The sequence below is a fragment of the Capra hircus genome, chromosome 10 (genome assembly GCF_001704415.2).
Source record: "Capra hircus breed San Clemente chromosome 10, ASM170441v1, whole genome shotgun sequence".
In the NCBI taxonomy this organism is placed as follows: domain Eukaryota; kingdom Metazoa; phylum Chordata; class Mammalia; order Artiodactyla; family Bovidae; genus Capra; species Capra hircus.
In genome coordinates this window covers 92,640,294-92,661,006 of record NC_030817.1, presented here as the reverse complement: position 1 = coordinate 92,661,006, position 20,713 = coordinate 92,640,294, and the positions used below count along the sequence as shown (strand labels likewise).

The window sequence follows — 20,713 nt, the reverse complement described above, 5'->3', positions numbered from 1 at the left end:
CAGTTCCCAAAATCAGATCTCTCATCCAGCATTCAGCCTCCACTATTACTGAAGTCTTGTCAAGTACATCAAAGCATTTGGCTTTGTCATGAAGTCACTGAGCAAGAATGTTCACTCAAAGACTGCTTACACTGAGTATTTAAGAAAATAGTACTTTTCTTCGTCTAACCAGGTTTGTACAGTTTCTCATAATATTTGGGTTAGGGGGAGATGCAGAAAACAAACAAATAATGTAAAACCTGAGGTTGCTGAGCTGCTGCTGCTAAGTCACATCAGTCGTGTCCGACTCTGTGTGACCCCATAGATGGCAGCCCACCAGGCTCCCCCGTCCCTGGGATTCTCCAGGCAAGAGTACTGGAGTGGGTTGCCATCTCCTTCTCCAATGCATGAAAGTGAAAACTGGAAGTGAAGTCGCTCAGTCGTGTCCGACTCTTCGCGACCCCATGGACTGCAGCCTACGAAGCTCCTCCGTCCATGGGAGTCTCCAGGCAAGAGTCCTGGAGTGGGGTGCCAGCGCCTTCTCCAAGCCTGAGGTTGAAAACTGATCAAAGCCAGCACTCTTCTGTATGATCAAGAAATCTTTCAAAGTCACTCATCACTCCTTTATGAACGAATGTCTAGTAGCTACTGGTTTTCTGAGTGCATAGGTTATGACGAGAAACACAGCAGTGAACCAGAGGGGCAGCAGCTGGTTCAGGGGTGAGGGTGCACCCAGGTGCTTGACTTCTCGCTGTCCCACCAGTTCTTCTGCTATCACAGATTCGGCGCTACTGGGGCACGTTTTCTGGGAAAATCCCTTATCAGCACACTACCATGCGAAGAAGTAGAGGAAGACAGTAGAATGGGGAGGACTATAGGTCTCTTCAAGACAATTAGAGATACCAAGGGAACATTTCATGCAAAGATGGGCACAGTAAAGGACAGAAACGGCAGGGACCTAACAGAAGCAGTAGGTGTTAAGAAGAGGTGGCAAGAATACACAGAAGAAGTATGCAAAAAGATCTTCACGACCAAGATAATCACGATGATGTGATCACTCACCAAGAGCCAGACATCCTGGAGTGCGAGGTCAAACGGATCTTAGGAAGCATCACTGTGAACAGAGCTAGTAGAGGTGATGGAATTCCAGCTGAGCTATTTCAGATCCTCAAAGATGATGCTGTGAAAGTGCTGCACTCAATATGCCAGCAAATTTGGAAAACTCAGCAGTGGCCACAGGACTGGAAAAGGTCAGTTTTCATTCCAATCCCAAAGAAAGGCAATGCCAAAGAATGCTCAAACTACTGCACAATTGAACTCATCTCACACGCTGGCAAAATAATGCTTAAAATCCTCCCAGCTAGGCTTCAACAGTACGTGAACTGAGAACTTCCTGATGTTCAAGCTGGTTTTAGAAAAGGCAGAGGAACAAGTAATCAAAATTGCCAACATCCATGGGATCATAGAAAAAGCAAGAGAATTCCAGAAAAACATCTACTTCTGCTTTATTGACTATGCCAAAGCCTTTGACTGTGGATCACAACAAACTGTGGAAAATTCTGAAAGAGATGGGAATACCAGACCACCTGACCTGCCTCCTGAGAAACCTGTATGCAGGTCAGGAAGCAACAGTTAGAACCAGACATGGGACAGCAGACTGGTTCAAAATTGGGAAAGGGATTCATCAAGGCTGTATATAGTTACTGTGCTTATTTAACATATGCAGAGTACATCATGAGAAACACTGGGCTGGAAGAAGCACAAGCTGGAATCAAGATTGCTGGGAGAAATATCAATAACCTCAGGTATGCAGATGACACCACCCTTATGGCAGAAAGTGAAGAGGAACTAAAGAGCCTCTTGATGAAAGTGAAAGAGAAAAGTGAAAAAGCTGGCTTAAAACAACATTCAAAAAATGAAGATCATGGCATCTGGTCCCATCACTTCATGGCAAATAGATGGGGAAACAATGGAAACATTGAGAGATTTTATTTTCTTGGGCTCCAAAACCACTGCAGACAGTGACTGCAGCTGTGAAATTAAGACATTTGCTCCTTGGAAGAAAAGCAATGACAAATCTAGACAGCATATTAAAAAGCAGAGACATTACTGACAAAGGTCCATCTAGTCAAAGCTGTGGTTTTTCCAGTAGTCATGTATGGATGTGAGAGTTGGACCATAAAGAAAGTTGAGTGCTGAAGAATTGATGCTTTTGAATGGTGGTGTTGGAGAAGACTCAAGAGTCTCTTGGACTGCAAGGCAATCCAACAGGTCCATCCTAAAGGAAATCAGCTGAATACTCATTGAAAGGACTGATGCTGAAGCTGAAGCTCCAATACTTTGGCCAGCTGATGTGAAGAACTGACTCATTGGAAAAGACCCTAATGCTGGGAAAGATTGAAGGTGGAAGGAAAAGGGGACGACAGGATAAGATGGTTGAATGGCATCACTGACTTGATGGACATGAGTTTGAGCAAGCTCTGGGAGGTGGTTATGGACAGGGAAGCCACGCCGTGCTGCAGTCCATGGGGTTGCGAAGAGTTGGACACAACTGAGCAACTGAACTGAACCGAACCGTACCATGAAGAACTTTAGAGACATCAGTATTAAGTATGATGGGCTAATCATTAATAGTGTTTTCACCACAAGCTGTAAGGTGAAGAACCTGATTAATCTCACTCTTGTGTGCACTGATATTTAGCGTACTTCTGCATGCAGTTACTGTGTTAGCACTCAGTACTAGGGTAGTCAAGTTTACAAGGGTAATCAAGTGAGACACTGCTCCTGCTATAAGTGGGACTTGTAGTTGTGAAGGATAACAGACAATGAAATAAGTACAGCGTTATGAACTGTATAAAACGCAATAAAGGCTAAGCCCACTGAGAACCTGTGAAACTAGAACCTAGCCTCATGAGGGACTGGGATGGGCAGGAAATACCTGGGAAGGCCTCCCTGAGAAACCTCCCTCAGCTCAGATTTGGAGGACAGATGGGCAAAAGGAAGAGAGTGGACTGGGAAGCTTCCAGGCTTGTATATGTGTGGTAGCAAAGAGCATGGGAAAATCAGAGAGATGGGGGTGGCAGCGCAGCCCACAAACGGGGAGCCCAGGGCAGAGTGGCAGGGGTCAAGGGTGCGTCTGGGGAACTGCAGGGCCAGCCCACACTGCAGCCTCTCCTAGCCAGGTCGTCACATGGGGCTGACGCCAAGACCAGGTGGGAAGTATGAGTTTTAAGCAGGAAAGTGGCAGGATTAGATGTACAGTTTTGCAGGATCCTGATTCAAAAGTTGAAAATGGATTAAGTTGGGAAGGTTATTGCCGAGGTCAGAGTTCAGATGAGAACTGATGGTAGCCTGTACTCTGACAGTGGAGAGAAGTGGGTAATCCCAGAAGGGTTTAGAAATGAGATTTTACAAGATTTGATAATGGACTAGATGTGAAGATGAGAGAAAAGGAAGCATCAAGGATGACCGCCCCCCTACACACACACACCCAGCTCACATACTGGGCAATCTGGTGGTCAATTACAATGGATATCTTGTATAACTCTATCCTTCCATGATGACAAAAGCAGATTAGACATTTCTACCCAAGGTCTGTTCACACTCTCCCAAGGTGACTCTGAAGGGCATACTGAAGGAGGTATCTAGTATTTCTTTGCTTAGTAGCTTGTCATTGCAGTCATCCTGGCCTTGATTCATTTTAACTGCTTAAAAGCCTTGTGATTGTCCGTTTTTTAAAAAAGTTATTTCAGTTTTTCTCCCAGAAGAGACATCAGGATTTAGGTTCATTTATAACTCCATAATACACAAAATCAATCAATAAAATTATTAAAATCAGTGTATTAAATAGTTACCTACGTAAATCTTATGCTTCTAAGATTGGCAGCTGCTGTCTACAATTCCATAGCTCTGGTTTGAAGTGGAACATCCTTTTCACGCCCAGGTTCATGGCAGAGTCCCCAGGATGGGGACATGTCACTCACCTCGTTCAGTTTCAGGCAGGTCTCAATTTTCTTCATCTTATTTATTTTCACTGATTTTGAAATTGTTTAAGACTTCCAATTTTTAGCTATCAATCTATATTCTCAGTTGAACATACAATTTTCTCAATATTTTGTTATGAAATTTTTCAAACACAGAAGAGAAAAATTTAAGTAAATACACATATACATACCACCTAGGTTCTGTAACACTTTGCTCAATCATCTATGTATCTACCAATCCATCTATCCCTCCCTTGATTCATCCATCACTCCATCTTGTTCTTCGATAGATTTCAAATTAAGTTGCAGACATCAGGACATTTCACCCCTTGGCAGTTTGGCATGCATATTATTAATTCAAATTTAATATGTGGTTGAGAGTTTTTCATTTCCTAGTAAAGGTTACATACGGTGAAGTGTACAAACCCTAAGTATGACAGTCCTTGTATTCTGACAAATGCATGCACCTCTGTGACGCAGACCCCATCAAGATTTCAAACCCACCCGCCTGCCCCAGACACTCCCTTACACCCACTTCCCGGTTATCCCTGCCTTCACTCCCTTCCTTCCCACCCCCAGAGGTAACGCTGTTCTGACTTCTGTGACCATAGGTTAGTTTCGCTTGTTCCAGAGCTTCCCGAAGCGTCTCTTCTTCTGTGTCGGCTTCTTTCATTCGTCATCAACGTTTTGAGATTCATTTACGTTGTATGTGGGCTTCCCAGGTGGCTCAGTGGTAAAGAATCCACCTGCCACCTGCAGTTCAGGAACCACAGGATATGCGGGTTTGATTCCTGGGTCAGGAAGATCCCCTGGAGAAGGAAATGACAATCTGCCGCAGTATTCTGGCCTGGGAAATTCCATGGACAGAGGAGCCTGGCGGGCTACAGTCCAGGGGGTCACAAAGAGTCAGACATGTGACTCAGCATGCATGTATGTTGTATGTATCAGTATTTTTTTTCTTTTTATTTCTACCACAGTTTATTTCTCTTGTTGATAGGCTTGTAAGCTGCTTTCCATTTGGATTCCTTTGAACATTCTTAGACAAGTCTTTTTCTGATATATGCTCTCATTTATCTTGGGTAGATAACTTAGTAGAACTGAACACAGAAGAGCTGGGTCACAGGGTAGGCATGCATTTAATTTTATAAGAAACTGCCAGACCGTTTTCATAGTGACTATACAGCTTTATACACCCTCTAATGTGTAAGAGTTGCAGTTGTTCCTCATACCTGACAGAATTTCTTTTTAGTTTTAAGCGTTCGGGTGGATGTGCAGAGAATATCTTTTTACAGTTTTATTTATTTAGATGCTTACTTATTTGGCTGCGTTGGGTCTGAGTTGTGGCACACAGGCTCCAGAGCGTGCAGGCTCAGTGACTGCCAGATGCAGGCTCTCTGGGTGAGTTGTGTGGGCTTCAGTCGGCTGAGCTGCCCTGCAGCATTTGGGATCTTAGCTCTCTGACCGGGGATCAAACTTGGATCCCCTGCATTGCAAGGTGGGTTCCTAACCACAGGACCTCCAGGGAAGTCCCAGGAATATCACTGGTAAACAGTTATTCTTTAAGAGGAAAACAACCACATGACCTTGACATGCATGGACCCACACATGTAGAACCTGCAGCGTTTTTAGGAGCCAAGCATAACCCAGGGGCTGTACACAGAGCATTTACCCCAAGGACAGCAACACTTGCGGGACCCTATTGTATGTTAGGTACCTAAAACATTGGAATTATGAATTTCTTTTCCCCCAAATAGGCTGTAAGCCTCCAAGGCCTTGCTGTTAATAAGAAATTCCAGTTCTGAGCTCTGGCAGGCGTGGCACCGGCCTATTGCAGCACCTTAGTGCTGAAGCCCGTGGGACACAGGATACCAGAATTCTTAGTCATTTATAGATGCATTTCCACTGCAAGAGGGGGAACAAAACACCACACTCTGGAGAGACTGGCTGCCACGTGGCCTTTAAGTTAGGACTCTTTGCTTTGCTGTAGCGTGCGCGCACCAAAATCTACCCATGGCAGAGTCGTGTCTTCTCCGGAGTTACAAAGGGAACTATCTTCAAACAGATGCCCTTCACCGAACCAGGGCACTGTGTCCTCAGACCCCAGTTTAACAAGCCTGAACCCCAGGCTGCCCTTCCGGGGCCTAACCGTAGAGAGCAACGTGACAAGCAGGAAGTGGCTTTAGGTCTAGAGAGAGCCGGGTTTGGAATTGAGATCTGCCAAGTGCTGGCTGCGTGGTTCAGGGAAGTCCCCCAACTTCTCCATCTGTCAGAAGGAATGACGACCCTCCCTCCTTGCACGGACATTGGAATGGCTAGGTTGCTGGTGTAGAACTGCTGCGGCGGCGGCTGCTAAGTCGCTGCAGTCGTGTCCGCCTCTGTGACCTCATAGACGGCAGCCCACCAGGCTCCCCCGTCCCTGGGATTCTCCAGGCAAGAGCACTGGAGTGGGGTGCCGTTTCCTTCTCCACTGCTAGCACTGTGCAAACACGGAAGAGAAGGCTGCTGTAGTCACGGGAGGAGCGGCCCCTCTCTTGCTGGCCACAGTGCGCAGGCCCGCGAGCCTCCTCTGCCGGCCCAGCAGTGACGCAGTGCGCAGGCCCGCGAGCCTCCTCTCCCCGCCCAGCAGTGACGCAGCGCGCAGGCCCGCGAGCCTCCTCTCCCCGCCCAGCAGTGACGCAGCGCGCAGGCCCGCGAGCCTCCTCTCCCCGCCCAGCAGTGACGCAGCGCGCAGGCCCGCGAGCCTCCTCTGCCCGCCCAGCAGTGAGTGCGCAAGCACACAACCGCTCACTTTCTGTGTGTTCCCTGTCTGCTCAGTCAGTTCAGGGACGCCAGGCCCTTGGCAGCCCCCTGGACTGTGGCCGGCCAGGCTCCTCTGTCCATGAGATTTCCCAGACAAGATGACTGGAGTAGGTTGTCATTTCCTCCTCCAGGGGATCTTCGCGACCTAGGGATCGAACCCACGTCTGCTGCCTTGCAGGCGGATTCACTACCACTGAGCCACCAGGGAGGCCCGCTCTCAGTGAGTGAGAAAGATGAGGAAATGGTTGTAGTGGAAGCATTCATACCAAGTTATAAATGATGGATGGGTGTAGCCTTCCAAGAAAACTGCAATTCTCTGAGATTTTTTTCATTCAAGTGAACCTTTGGTTGTAAAAGGAGGTGTCTGGGAGAGGCACGTGGATTGTGAGTCAGAAGCTTCAGTATAAACCTGGCCCTGCTGAGGTGTGCGGGGCCAGCTGCCGCCGGGCACAGTTCTGACCGCAGCGGACTGTGAGGTGAGCCCTGGCCTGGCGCGCGCCCGGAAGCTCTGTGCGTGAAGCCGCTGACCGTCGGCGGTTGAGGGGTGTTTCCAGTCTCGCTGCTGTCTGTAATGTGGAGCCCGTCATCCTAAAGGCAGGGCTGGCCTGGGCCTCGCTTGGACCTTGGGCTTCCTCGAGCTCCATTAGACTGAATACAAAGCCTGTGTTGCCCTCCCGGGAGGGCCACAGTCCAATCAGCGGGCCTGGGGAGGTCAGTAAAAGGCAAGAAAGGGTTTTTGGTGTGTGATCTGGGGAGCCACGGGACTTTGGTCCTTAAGGAAAGGTGGATTGTGATTCAGAGAGGAAAGCTTTCATTTAACGATGACTTGCTTTTGAGCTAAAAAAGTTGACTGAGAAAAAGCTGTACTCATTTGGTATATCAAAAATTCATATTGCACTCAGTAGCTTTGAGCAAATGGCCTTCATTTGTAAAGGAAAAACCAAACCAGGGACTTACTTCTCTGCTGGTCCAGTGGCTAAGACTCTGCACTCCTAATGCAAAGGGCCCGGGGTTCTATTCCTGGTTGGGGAATTAGATCCTACATGCTCCGACTAAAACCCAGTGAAACCAAATAAAATGTAAGAAGAACAAGAAAAAAACAGAAGAAATAAAAAAATCCCATAATTGTGGGATAAAGGAGTCAGAGCCCTTTGGTCACCTGTAAGACCAAGATCTCACACAGGCTGGCCATGAAGCTGTTTCTGTAGTTACATGGAATGAACTGTGCAGAACAATTCGTACAAAACTTCAGTTTTATGTGATTATTTTTCAATGGGTCAATCAAGCTGGAACATTTTTGCCCGTATCTAATATATTAATATATGGGACTTCTGGCTGTTATAGCTGACGTTGCTAAACCATACTATCTTCCTCCATAAACAGTCCTAACACACTCATCTGTCTTGCTCTTCAGGTTAACTTACTCCATTCATTCAGTGCCTACAAACGTATTGTGGTTTTAGAAACCGGAAATAGGTGGATTTAGCAGCAAAGCAGCCTGATTATAATCATGACAGCTGGATGTACCCCTGAATCAATGTCTGAGTTATCAACATAAGAAATGCAGAACACCCCAAAGAAAGCATAGTTATTATTTCTACTGTTAATGACTTCACTTAGCATCTGACAGATATTTACCGAGCATTAGCACAAAAAATTGATACTAAGAAAGAAATAGGTGCCAAACTGAATCTAAAGTTAAGACCTTGTGAAGAAACGTTTAGTAAATTGACTCTGTCTATAATTGATGTGTGTTTGAAGAGCTTTTTTGAAAGTTTTTTTCTTTTTTTAATTCTAGGCTTAAAATCAGACTGCTTTTACATTACAGGAAAAATGTACAACATGTCTGAAATAAAAACAGGGTACATATGATAGCCTGATAAAAATATTTAATCTTGTTTAAAATTTCTTTTGTCTCTCTGCATTTCTGTAGACTGTCAAAAAGGAAAACAGCTGACTGGAGGTCTAGATGTCTTGCTTAGCAAGAGCATCCCTTGGATGTCTTCCTGTTCTCAGACGCAGGCATTCTATGTGTCTGGATGTAACAGAGACTTTGTAGTGTAATCATCTATGTACATCTTTCATCTGTTCGTATTATCTGTGCAACGTCTTCCTTTCTTGAACTCGTCAGAGTTTTTAATGAAATTGGTTGGAAATGTAACTAATACCATATTTTAAATCTCTTTTTCTTGCTTTACCAAACTTCTGAACAACTTTAGATTCTCAAGATTCATCGTGATTCAGGAGACAATTCTCAGACAGGTGAGAATACTGCAATTTCACTCTCACACAGTCGGGTGGGATTTGTGGGCTCAAGTCTATGAATCGGTCTGAAGAAGCCTGGATTGACAGTTTCACCACCCCAGAAACTTGAATTACTGATACCTCAGTGCTGATAATGAAAGGTTTGAGAGCCAGGTTAAAAGCAGGATCCCTTAAAAGGCTTTGAATCTTCATTCATGGCAAGGTTTTCCCCTGAATGCCTTCCCCATCCTGGCTTCTTTTGCTGCCTGGAAACCGTGGAGAGCAGATAAACTCAAAACAGAGTGTGGCCTGGAGGTCCAGAGAGTACACTGTTGTCACACCACAGTCAGGCTCCCCTTCTCTGCAGCAGTCAGTGAAACGTGAATAGGCCCTCCTGGGACTCAAGGGCGGCAAGTCACCATTTCAACTGCCCACACCCACACGTCATACCTTGAGCAAGGCTCACTGACTCCTGGTTTCCTCTCCCATGAAAAGAGGGGGCTGAACTAATGACCTCTACATCAGAAAGGTCTGGAATTCTTTAATCATTAGAGGGAAAAATCAGTCTGCCACCAACAATGTACAGCTCTCATTCCTGTACAGACAGCACCTTCTCCCCACTGCCGGGGGCTTCCCAGCCACTTAGGCGTACTTATGTAGTACGTAGTGGGCCCTGGCCTACTTCAGTTCAGTTCAGTTCAGTTGCTCAGTCGTGTCCGACTCTTTGCCACCCCATGAATCGCAGCATGTCAGGCCTCCCTGTCCATCACAAACTCCCGGAGTTCACTCAAACTCACATCCATCCAGCCGGTGATGCCATCCAGCCATCTCATCCTCTGTCGTCCCCTTCTCCTCCTGCCCCCAATCCCTCCCAGCATCAGAGTCTTTTCCAATGAGTCAACTCTTCGCATGAGGCGGCCAAAGTACTAGAGTTTCAGCTTTAGCATCATTCCTTCCAAAGAACACCCAGGACTGATCTTTAGAATGGACTGGTTGGATCTCCTTGCAATCCAAGGGACTCTCAAGAGTCTTCTCCAACACCACAGTTCAAAAGCATTAATTCTTTGGCGCTCAGCTTTCTTCACAGTCCAACTCTCACATCCATACATGACCACAGGAAAAACCATAGCCTCGACTAGACGGACCTTTGTTGGCCAAGTAATGTCTCTGCTTTTGAATATGCTATCTAGGTTGGTCATAACTTTCCTTCCAAGGAGTGAGCATCTTTTAATTTCATGGCTGCAGTCACCATCTGCAGTGATTTTGGAGCCCCCCAAAATTAAGTCTGACACTGTTTCCCCATCTATTTCCCATGAAGTGATGGGACCAGATGCCATGATCTTAGTTTTCTGAATGTGGAGCTTTAAGCCAACTTTTTCACTCTCCTCTTTCACTTTCATCAAGAGGCTCTTTAGTTCCTCTTCACTTTCTGCCATTCCCTTCCTCCGTTCTGGAGTGGACCATGTTTTCACCTACTCAGCAAGATTTCATCTGATCTGACCTTCAGTGTCTTCATTTGTCAAATGAATTAACTTTGTTATCTTTTTCCTCTTCCCTCCACACTTTGTTTTTTTCACAGATGGTTTAGTTTATTTCCTTAACCTAGCTAGAGTATTGTTTTAACTAACCTACCAGCTAAAAACTATTACAAGCATTTTCATGTCCTTTATGGTGCCCAGTATTGCCTTGCATATAATAGACACTCAACAAATACAGAACACTGATAAACTGGAAACATCCCATCTTGGAAGGCAGAAGTTCTGCCACTTATTAGCTCTTTGACCTTGAGCTACCCACACAATTTCTCCAAGTTTAAATTTCCTCATCAGTAAAATGGAGATTGTACTTTCTAGCTTACAGAACCATTGTAATGATTATATAATTACTATCGTTAAATAAATAGTAAAGCACAATGTCTGATGCATAGTAGGTGCTCAGTATATGGTAGCTGTTTTTTTTTTTTTAATTGATGACACTGTATCCTTTTTTGCCATTGAGTATGGCTGTTTGAATCTCTCATCCTTCGTTTCTCTGTCTTTTTAAATTAAATTCCACAAAATCTGTTGATTGAAGGACTAAATGAGTTCTTTGATTTAAATGGCCTTTATTGAAGAAATAATTTCTGCAAACCCTTGATCTTTTCTGTTGTTAAAGATTTTCTTAATTTTAGCTGAAATGAAGTCTGAAAGAATAAGCATTTCCCATCTTTGAATAATTCTAATGAATGATTTAGAATTCAGCCAGCCACCCTGGGCTGTATATAGTCTCTCTAGTTTAGCTTTATTTGGAAACTGCACTTTGAGGAACTCTTGTGCTCTTTAGTCCTGAATTTAATCTTTAATATTTAATAAGTCGGGTTTAATTTGTTATCTGATAAACAAATGTTATGGGTGTATATGATTATTAAGCTCCAGAATAGGCTCAAAACCAGTGTCTGGCAAATGAGCATCAGTTTCTCAGGTTTGAAAGATGCAATATGATCCCAACAATATCACTTGAAGTACTGCCTACTGTAGATACCTTTTAAAGAAATGCTGAAGCTCAAATCCAAGGCCAGGATCTGAAAGAAAAATACACAAAGGGATAGTAAAATATTTCAAGTTAGGTGATGTAAGGCAAGATCCTAAGGCGTTGTTGTTCAGATTAACTTTGTAATACTTCTGCCCTCCACTCTGGGCATCCCATGTAGCGCTGGAGGTAAAGAACCCACCTGCCAGTGCAGGAGACGCAAGAGACCTGGGTTCAGTCCCTGGGTCGGGAAGATCCCCTGGAGGAGGGCGGGGCAGCTCATCCAGTGTTCTTGCCTGGAGAATCCCATGGACAGAGGAGTCTGGTGGGCTATGGTCTATAGGATCACAGAGAGTCGGACACGACTGAAGTGACTTAGCACACACGCACCTTCCACTTTAAGCTATATAAATAAAATTCAGATTTAGTTACTACTGATTTAAACTTTTAAAACTCGAATCAGATTTTTTAAAGTGCTATCTATAGTTGCTGATTTAAACTGTTTAAAATTGAATCAGATATTTAAGAACATTGAAGTAAATAGTTAAAAAGGTGACCTAGAGACTTATCGAAGACATATTACAAAGTGATAACAAGTAGTAAAATAATATTGTAATATGATCCCATGTGTGCTTGAAAAGAAGTTATACGTGCAGATGAACAGATGTGATTCATAATAACGGACATGAGCTGTATACTTACTACGTAGCAGGCACTGGCTGTCCCAAGAGCTATGTATGAATTAACTCGTTTACATCTCACAATAATCTGTGAATGAGATGCTGTAATCATCCCCGTTTTGTGGATACCGAGACACAGAAGGAACATTCCCAAGGTTACACTGCTTTCAGATGGCGCAGTGGAGATTGGGATTTCAGAAGGAACATCCCCAAGGTTACATGGCTTTTAGACGGCATAGTGGAGATTGGAATTTCAGCAGTTGGCTCTGGAACTGGTTCTGTTAATTACTGTGTTCTCTTGTACTTTTTTGGTGTCACTAGACAATTCTGTAAAAATCACTGCGTCTCTTTTCTCTCTTGAAATATGGTCACTTATTGGTGTCTGAGAAAAGCATTTCCCCTGCTGAAGCCTGCACATTTGCGCAGTGAGGGAAAGCTCTGTGTTATGGTTAAGTTTTTCTCCTTGCTCATGGGTTACTCGTGCAAGCAGCAGGTGCCCTGAAAATGTATCTTTCTGAAGCCCCCCTCTGACATGTTCACCCTTTGGTCCTCCTTGGTAGCATCGGTAGCGCTGTTTAATTAGATCTCACATTGATGTGACAGCACATTTTGAGTGTTAAATTCAAAGTCTGCAAAGACACAGAATTTTTAAAGTATTTTTTTTCCACCAGAAAACAGGGATGAAAGTGAAAGTTAAATGGTTGGAAATTGTTGAGATTATAAAATTGCATTTTCCTCTCTTTTCCTGGGATCTGCATCATTTGATGAAAACATATTCTCAGGAGAACTTAGAAAACCATCTAGAGGTCTGACTTTTCAGAGGGACCTAAGATTGGTCCACATTGATTTCTCAAATAAATTCAACTCTCTATGGATTTGACTAGCAGTTTATTTCTTCAGATATCCCCACAGAAGCCTTTCCCATCCTTTATCCTTCAAGTCAAAAAGAACTCCTCAAAATTCTCCCCATGTTTTAATGTCTATTTTCAAGAAGATATTTATTAATGGAACTAAATAACCCTTAATAATCTGCACTGCAATGTAATATGGTACCACAAGAAAAGGGCATCTTTTTACAATTAATATTATTGATAATACTGTGTGTGCTGAGGATTTAAAGACATAGTGGTCCGCTATTTCTTAAAAAATATTTTTACAGTGCTTAAAAAGTAACCTTGTTTTCTTTGGAGAATGAGGGAAAAAAATGTGTGTAAACTTTGCTGTGAATAAGCTGTAAACTAATCACTCTCCATTACTAATCTGAAATCCTTAGAGTCTCATTCATTCAGATACAAGAACAGGAGGAAAGAGTCCGTTGATGTGAAATCAATATCATCTCGAGGCAGTGATGGTAAGAAGTTCATATTTCCTTGACTTTAAAGTGTAGGAAATGACATAGGAATATATTCAAGAATTCATCAGCATATAAACTAAATCCCAAAGAGTAGATTATGACTAAACTGGCTTTTTTTCCTGTAGGCAGAAAAATTTTAGGCCTTTTTACTCTTTTTTACTTTTTATAGTCTTTGTCTTCCCTACGAAATGATGCTAGGCTTGTCCTTTATGTCTTAATATGTGTTAGGACACATAACCGCTGGAGCAGCTCAGTCTCAATAGCTGAGTCCCTCTTAGTGGTTATCCTTCAGGTCACAGTGAGAAATGTGAGCATGAGGGAAGCGGCGGAACTAACACGGACCAAAGAAATAAGACGGATAATTCGTTGAGAAAGATGGCTAAAGCACACAGCATGCAAGAGATTGGGACCAAAAATGAAATAACAAAAATGGACTGACATTTCCCCCAGTGGGTTGCGGGTGTAGACAGGTGGAGAGGATAATGGATGAGGGGATTTCAGCTGGACTAGCTCAGTTTTTATAGATGAGAGCCAGACCCACCATCAGTTCTTGGTGTTAAGACCCTGAAGACTCAGAATGAGGGGGCCTCATTCTCCTGCCTACCCCCGCCCTAGTCACGGATCACGCCTTCCCGCCTACACGGCAGTTATTTGGCTACATGATCTGTGGCTGAGGGATGAAAGTGATGGGCCTGCCCAAGTTGGGCTTTAGTGACTTAGGGAAAGTGAGTCCTGGGGCATCGTCAGGCTCTTGGGATGAAGTTTCCGGATCCCATCAGCCCTCTCTGAAATCCCCCTGTGGGCCTGAGACTCATAAAACCTTCCTGTCATCAAAGTTCTAGGCCAGAGCAGCCTTTGCAGTCCCTGGCAAGTAGTGGCTGAGCTCTCAGCAGTTTAAGATTAAGAGATGGGTGAATTCATTGCTTTGTGGGGTGCAGTGGAGGACAGTAGTCCTGTGAGAATCAGGCCCCCAGTCCATGAAGGGTTCCTTTGCTGCACTGAAACCCAGCTGAGCCACCAGCAACAGACTCAGCTTTCCTGACTTCTCTCCAGCACCAAGTCTGCAGAACCGTCGCTACCCATCCATGGCGCGGATCCACTCCATGACCATCGAGGCGCCCATCACGAAGGTGAGTGGCAGCTGCGGTCTCTGCTCTGCAGCCAGGGCCACCGAGCCCTCGCTGTATTCTGGAGATAGAGTGACGAATGGCATACTGCTGATATCATGGAGTTTACAGGAAAGGAAACACATTAAACAAATAAACAGATCCTAAATACATAGTTAGAAATGGCAAAAAAAAAAAAAAAAAAGAAAAGAAACGGCAATCGCTGTCATAAAGGAAAACAACAGGTGTCTATGAGGGAGAATTAGGTTAGGGCCCTGTTTGGGTTGGGTGAAAGGGGTGATCAAGGAGGGTCTCTGTAGAGGAAGTAACATCTGCAGTAAGACCTGAAGCATGCAAGAATGTTAGGAAAAGAGGATTCTAGCAGGCGCAGCAGGGGACGGGCACCGAGCTGGGAGGAGGGGACGGAGCAACAGAGGAAGGGAAGGGAAGCAGCGTGACCGGACCCTGGCGAGCAGCGGGGAGTCACGGTGACAGCGATGTGCAGGGCTCAGTGCGTCCTGACCAGCTGAGCCAGAGGAAGTGTATGTTCCAGTTTATGTGCAGCGGAAACCACGGAAGAGTTTAAAGGAGGGAAGTGACGTGGCCTGGTACATTTATTGAAAAGAACCCCCAGCTGCCATGCAGAGGATGGGCTGGAGATGACAAGAGTGAGAGAAGAGCCACTTACGGACCTATTCCAGAATCCTAAGCACGGAACGGTGTCAGCTGCACTAGAATTACAGCAGTTGAGGTGGAGAGAAATGAGTAGATCCAGAAATATTTGGGAGTAACTTCAGTTTCTCTTGATGATGAATTATACTGTCAGGTAGGGCGAGAATTGAGGGAAAGTGATATGTCAACCAGGGCCCCCCAGGTGGGTTTGAGCACAAGATTAATAGAAGTGGTTTTTTTGTTTTTTGTTTTTTTTTTCCCAGCAATGTAGAAACCGAAGGAGTGCAGCTCTTGTCTTTTTTTTTTTTTTTATGTTTACTTGCTTGCTTTGGGAAGAGGGGAGCAAGGTCATGACTTTAGTTTTTGATATGTAAATAAGATAATCCAGTAGATAGGTCAGGCAGGGAACTGCATATATAAATCTGAAGGTCAAAATGGAGTTCAGGGCTGGGGTGTAATTTTGAGAGTCCTCAGCATGCGGGTCGTATGTGTCCAGAGTCGTGGAAAGGAAAGAGCTCATCTCTGAGAGAATTGTAGAGAGAGAGGGAGGCCCAGCATTAATCTCCAAGGGACTGCAGCCCGTAGCAGAGAGCTGGAGGAGACAGATCAGCAGAGGAGCCTGAGAAGATGTAGCTGCCGAAGTAAGAGAGATGCCAGAGAGGGTGGCGAGAGAAGCTGGCCTCGGTACGACAAGGTGCTGCCGTGAAGACACCAGGCATTTTGAACAATAAGATGTGTTATTATCTAATTTCTTTTAGATTCTGGGCTCATGAATGGCTTTTGGGAAGCAGAACCCTAATGTCTTCAAATTTATTCTTTCTCTCTCTTCCCTTCCTTAGGTTATAAATATAATCAATGCAGCCCAAGAAAACAGTCCTGTCACAGTGGCAGAAGCCTTGGACAGAGTTTTAGAAATTTTACGAACTACGGAACTGTACTCCCCTCAGCTGGGTACCAAAGATGAAGATCCCCACACCAGTGATCTCGTGGGCGGGCTGATGACTGTGAGTGATGAGAAAGAACCGGAAATGCAGGGCAGATGACGTTAAGGGTACTCCCGAGTACATGTAACAGATAAACTATTACTGGCAGGTGTAGAAATACCTGCTGTATGAGCTAACTAGAAGCAGTGGCAGGAACACAAATGAATAATTTGTCCTTCAGAATTCATGTTGCAGTAAGGAGTAATGGACAGTTGATTGAAGGCTAGCTATCACAATGGGGCCCTTGTTAACTTCTTCCCCTTGACCTGGTACAGTTATCCTTGGCTTCCTCGGACCTCAGGCTCTTTATATAATGAAAGGGTTGGTACTTAGATGACAGCACTAGTTTCCAAAATCTGACCTGTAGAACCCTTTCTTTAAATAAAAGCTTGACATAGTGTTCCCTTTATAATCAATAAAAACAGAGTGGGGCCACTGTGGCTCAGTACAGGGAGGAGGGGAGGGGCCACCGTCTGTAACCACTAGAAGTGGCTGACTGCTAAGGACCTTGTCCTGGCCTATTGGTGTTGTGGTGATCTGTGTCTGTAATCATCGTCTATCAGCAAGTGAAGAAAAATAAGAAAGTTCAAATTATTCATTTGTGCTTCTTATTGGAGACTGAAGCTGGAAGAATTCTTTGGGAGAACAAAGTCTGAGGCACCGAAGAGTTTTACTTTCAAGTTTTCTGTCCAGCCCTGCCAGCAGATGCTGAATGTTGCCTGGCTTTCTGGTCCATTGTCCTTGTTCTTACCAAGGGTCCCTGATGCCCCTGTGATTTGAGTAACCTCCTGTTCCTTTCAAGGCCCTGGGTTGGCCTTGGCCACCCATCCCAGTGCAGTGTAGACTCTGTTTCTAAAGGACACACACACCACACCAGAATATTATTCAGCCAGTAGAAAAGAATGAGACAATACCATCTGCAGCAACATGGTTGGACCTACAGATGATCAAGCTAAGTGAAGTAACCCAGACAGAGAAAGACAAACATCACACGGTATCCCTTATATGTAAAATTTAAAATCATGATACAAAGGAACTTATTTATGAAACAGACTCACAGATACAGAAAACAAATTTATGGTCACCAAAGGGGAAAGGGGTGGTAGAGGAGATAAATTAGGAGATTAGGGTTAGCAGATACAAACTACTATATATAAAACAGATAAGCAACAAGAACTTACTGAATAGCTCAGGGAACTATAGTCAGTATCTTATAATAATCTATAATATAAAAGAAACTGAAAAAGAATACACACACACACATATACGTATAACCACTTTGCCATGCACCTGAAACTATCTCAACATTGAGGGTCAACAACACTTCCATTAAAAACACAAAGGAAGACTGGCAAGGGTCTGTGAGGAGGCTGGCCGCTGCAGAGCCGCTGCGGGGAGATTCTGGTTCCCAGAACAAGTGACCTGCTGTCCTTTCCCTGCTGCCAGACCACGGGCTTCCTCTCCAGGTCATGCCATGAGGAACCAGTGCAGGCTTCCACCTGTTCTTATGAAGTGTTAGGAAAGAGAAGATACAAAGGCAAATTAGAAGCAGAAGGAAAACCTAAGAACCACGACAGAGGAGCCCCTTGCGATGCCTGCCCTGGAGGCGGGAGAGTTATGGCCATCATGCCTCATCTGTTTATCTGGTTCTGAAAGTTTAAGCTCTTGGCCTGAAGACTCTAAGTGTGACTTCAGGAGAGCCCTTCATTAACACTTTAAACCTTAGCGCATACTTTTGCGGGATGACAAATAAGCACTTATAAATGACTTTTAAGCAAAGATCTAAATAATTAGGTACTCAGGTAGAAGGTCGAGGATAGGAACTGACGCTGAAGAACATCTGGGGACTAAAGTTCAAGAGCCTGTTAAATGGTGGGACATGGGCATTCTGTTCACTCCCCTGTGCTGCCCTTCCCAAGACCTCAAGTCCAGAAACTTCCTTTGAAGGCTAACAGCAAAGCTCATGTTATAAGATAGAAGTTATAACTGGAAAAAAGTTAATTTAGATGTTAGTCAAAAATTAACCCAACCTTTAAAAGCTTTGGGGCTTCCGCAGTGGCTCAGTAGTAAAGAATCCACTCAGCAGTATAGGAGATGTGGGTTTGATCCCTGGGTCAGGAAGATCCCCTGGAGGAGGGTATGACAACCTATTCCAGTATTCTTGTCTGGAGAATCCCATGGACAGAGGAGCCTGGTGGGCCACAGTCTACAGGGTCACAGAGTCAATACAGCTGAGCGACTGAGCACTCTAAAGGCTTTACGTTAAATCATACCCCAAATGTGGCCCATGGACTTGGCTCCCCAGGATGTAAGTCTAGGGACACCAAAGTAACAGTCCCTAGGGCTTCCCTGATAGCTCAGTTGGTAAAGAATCCGCCTGTGATTCCTGGGTTGGGAAGATCCCCTGGAGAGGGGATAGGCTATGCACTCCAGTATTCTTGGGCTTCCCTTGTGGCTCAGCTGGTAAAGAATCCGCTTGCAGTGTAGGAGACCTAGGTTCGATCCGCGGGTTGGGAAGATCCCCTGGAGAAGGGAACGGCTACCCACTCCAGCATTCTGGCCTGGGGATTTCCATGGACTGTGTAGTCCTTGGGGTCACAAAGACTTGGACACAACTGAGCGACTTTTACTCTCACTTTCATGAGGATGCCTGGGGTCCTTTCAAATTAACATGCACCCAAAACAAGATTACTTTTGTGATTTCATTGATGGGGCTTCAGAATGTCACAAAAGAAAGACGGCATGAGAACAGAGCCAGCTCACAGCTCAGGTGAGAGGCTTGAATGCAGACAGAGCCCCTTAATTCTCGGTTCTGCATCTCCTGTAGCTAAAGCACGAAAAGGAGAGCATCCCCTGTTCTGTAGCTGTTGTTCTCATCCAATTTTGAGCTTCCACCTGGAGCTGCAGATTGACTGAGTTATTCAGGATTGAAATCCCTCTGGCTAATTAAAGAACTGAGAGAATAATGATAACGGCATAGAAAGCATGCTTCTCATAGCATCTGTCTTTATTCCAGGATGGCTTGAGAAGGCTGTCAGGAAACGAGTACGTGTTCACTAAGAGTAAGTTGTCCTCTCTCCACCTGTGGCTGGTAACCTGTCTCTGGCCTTCTGTTTCCCTTGGTGTTGTGATTATTGTTTGGGGAGGGTGTTCGTGATACTTCCTGTTGGTCTCATTGGAGTTTAAACATCTCTATGGTCTACATTTGAAACCAGGTCTCCTAATATAAATTACTTCCCTGTGCACTGTCAGAGTAAGAGTCACAAATCTGTCCATGTTTAAACAGTTAATTCAGTTAAGCTGAATTATTTTTCTACTGAGGGATCTTGAAGCTCAGAAGTATAAGAGAACCCTGAGGTGAAAATCTTCCTGCCCCTGGAAGTTCAAGACTTACTTTCTAGCAGCACCCATGAAGATGACAGATCCTCAGCAGTGCTCACGGGTCCCCAGTTACCCACCCTTCTTGCCCCATCTGTTTGCTCAGACGTGCACCAGAGTCATAGTCACCTTGCGATGCCAGTAACCATCAATGATGTCCCCCCTTCCATCGCCCAATTACTTGATAATGAGGAAAGCTGGGAGTTCAACATCTTTGAACTGGAAGCTGTGACACACAAAAGGTACGTGGCTTCTCCGGCTGCCGGCAGGGGAGGGTTGATGGACATGCTCTAGACTTTCACATCTAGAAACTGTGAGGGAGATGAGTCCTTGCCACAGGTGACCACCCAGGCTCTGCTTTTCATGCCGTGCTGGAGGAGTTTCAATTATGCGGAGAGGCCATGGTCCCCGGAGTGAGCTCCCTATGGAGCAGGGAGTATCAGCGGGTAAGATCCGGGATCAGCCTGGTGGCAACCCAGGATGAAGAAATACTGTGTGTCTTCTTCAGATCTAGCCAGGTCATCCTTCTGCCAGTGAGCCAAGAGTTCTAAGCATTCTCGGGCCCGAACTTGTTAAAGTTCCAGCTTACAGCGTGAGTCTGAGAGCACTGTAGCCTCTTCCTTGGATTCACCCTATAGGCAGGAGAAAGACCCGATAACTCAGAAAGTCCTCTCCTATTACAGAAGTTCATTTCTTCCAGGGGTGTTGGATATGAATGATACTCACCTGTAAATAAGTAACTGACTCTCTGACATGACCCTGCTGAGCCCACACAAGCCATACCTCTTGTCCCCAGGCTCAGTAACTTCCTCAGGGAACACAGAAGTGTGGAGCTTACGTGGAAGCAGAGAGAGGGACTGTAAGAGGCCTTTCTTGGCTGTAGAGCCACTGAAGGGCAGATGACTTAGAGACAGTCTACAAGTCATTTGGATTCGCCACCACGAGGCACCTAGTTTTAAAGAAGTGACGGGTGAGGAGGAGAGGCTCTATCACCTTCTAATTTGGAGAGGACGATTTTTATGCCCCT

General features: G+C 45.0%; 1 protein-coding gene across 2 annotated transcripts in view; it reads left to right on the top strand.

Annotated features, from left to right (window-relative positions):
• Positions 1–20,713, top strand: part of PDE8B (phosphodiesterase 8B) — a 258,404-nt gene that overhangs the window by 221,112 nt on the left and 16,579 nt on the right. For both annotated transcript variants that reach the window (XM_018053688.1, XM_018053689.1), the window contains exons 11-16: positions 8,981–9,023; positions 13,467–13,544; positions 14,601–14,677; positions 16,165–16,329; positions 19,325–19,370; positions 19,793–19,928. In XM_018053688.1, the coding sequence (XP_017909177.1) occupies positions 8,981–9,023; positions 13,467–13,544; positions 14,601–14,677; positions 16,165–16,329; positions 19,325–19,370; positions 19,793–19,928 (545 nt within the window). The remainder of the gene's footprint in view (positions 1–8,980; positions 9,024–13,466; positions 13,545–14,600; positions 14,678–16,164; positions 16,330–19,324; positions 19,371–19,792; positions 19,929–20,713) is intronic.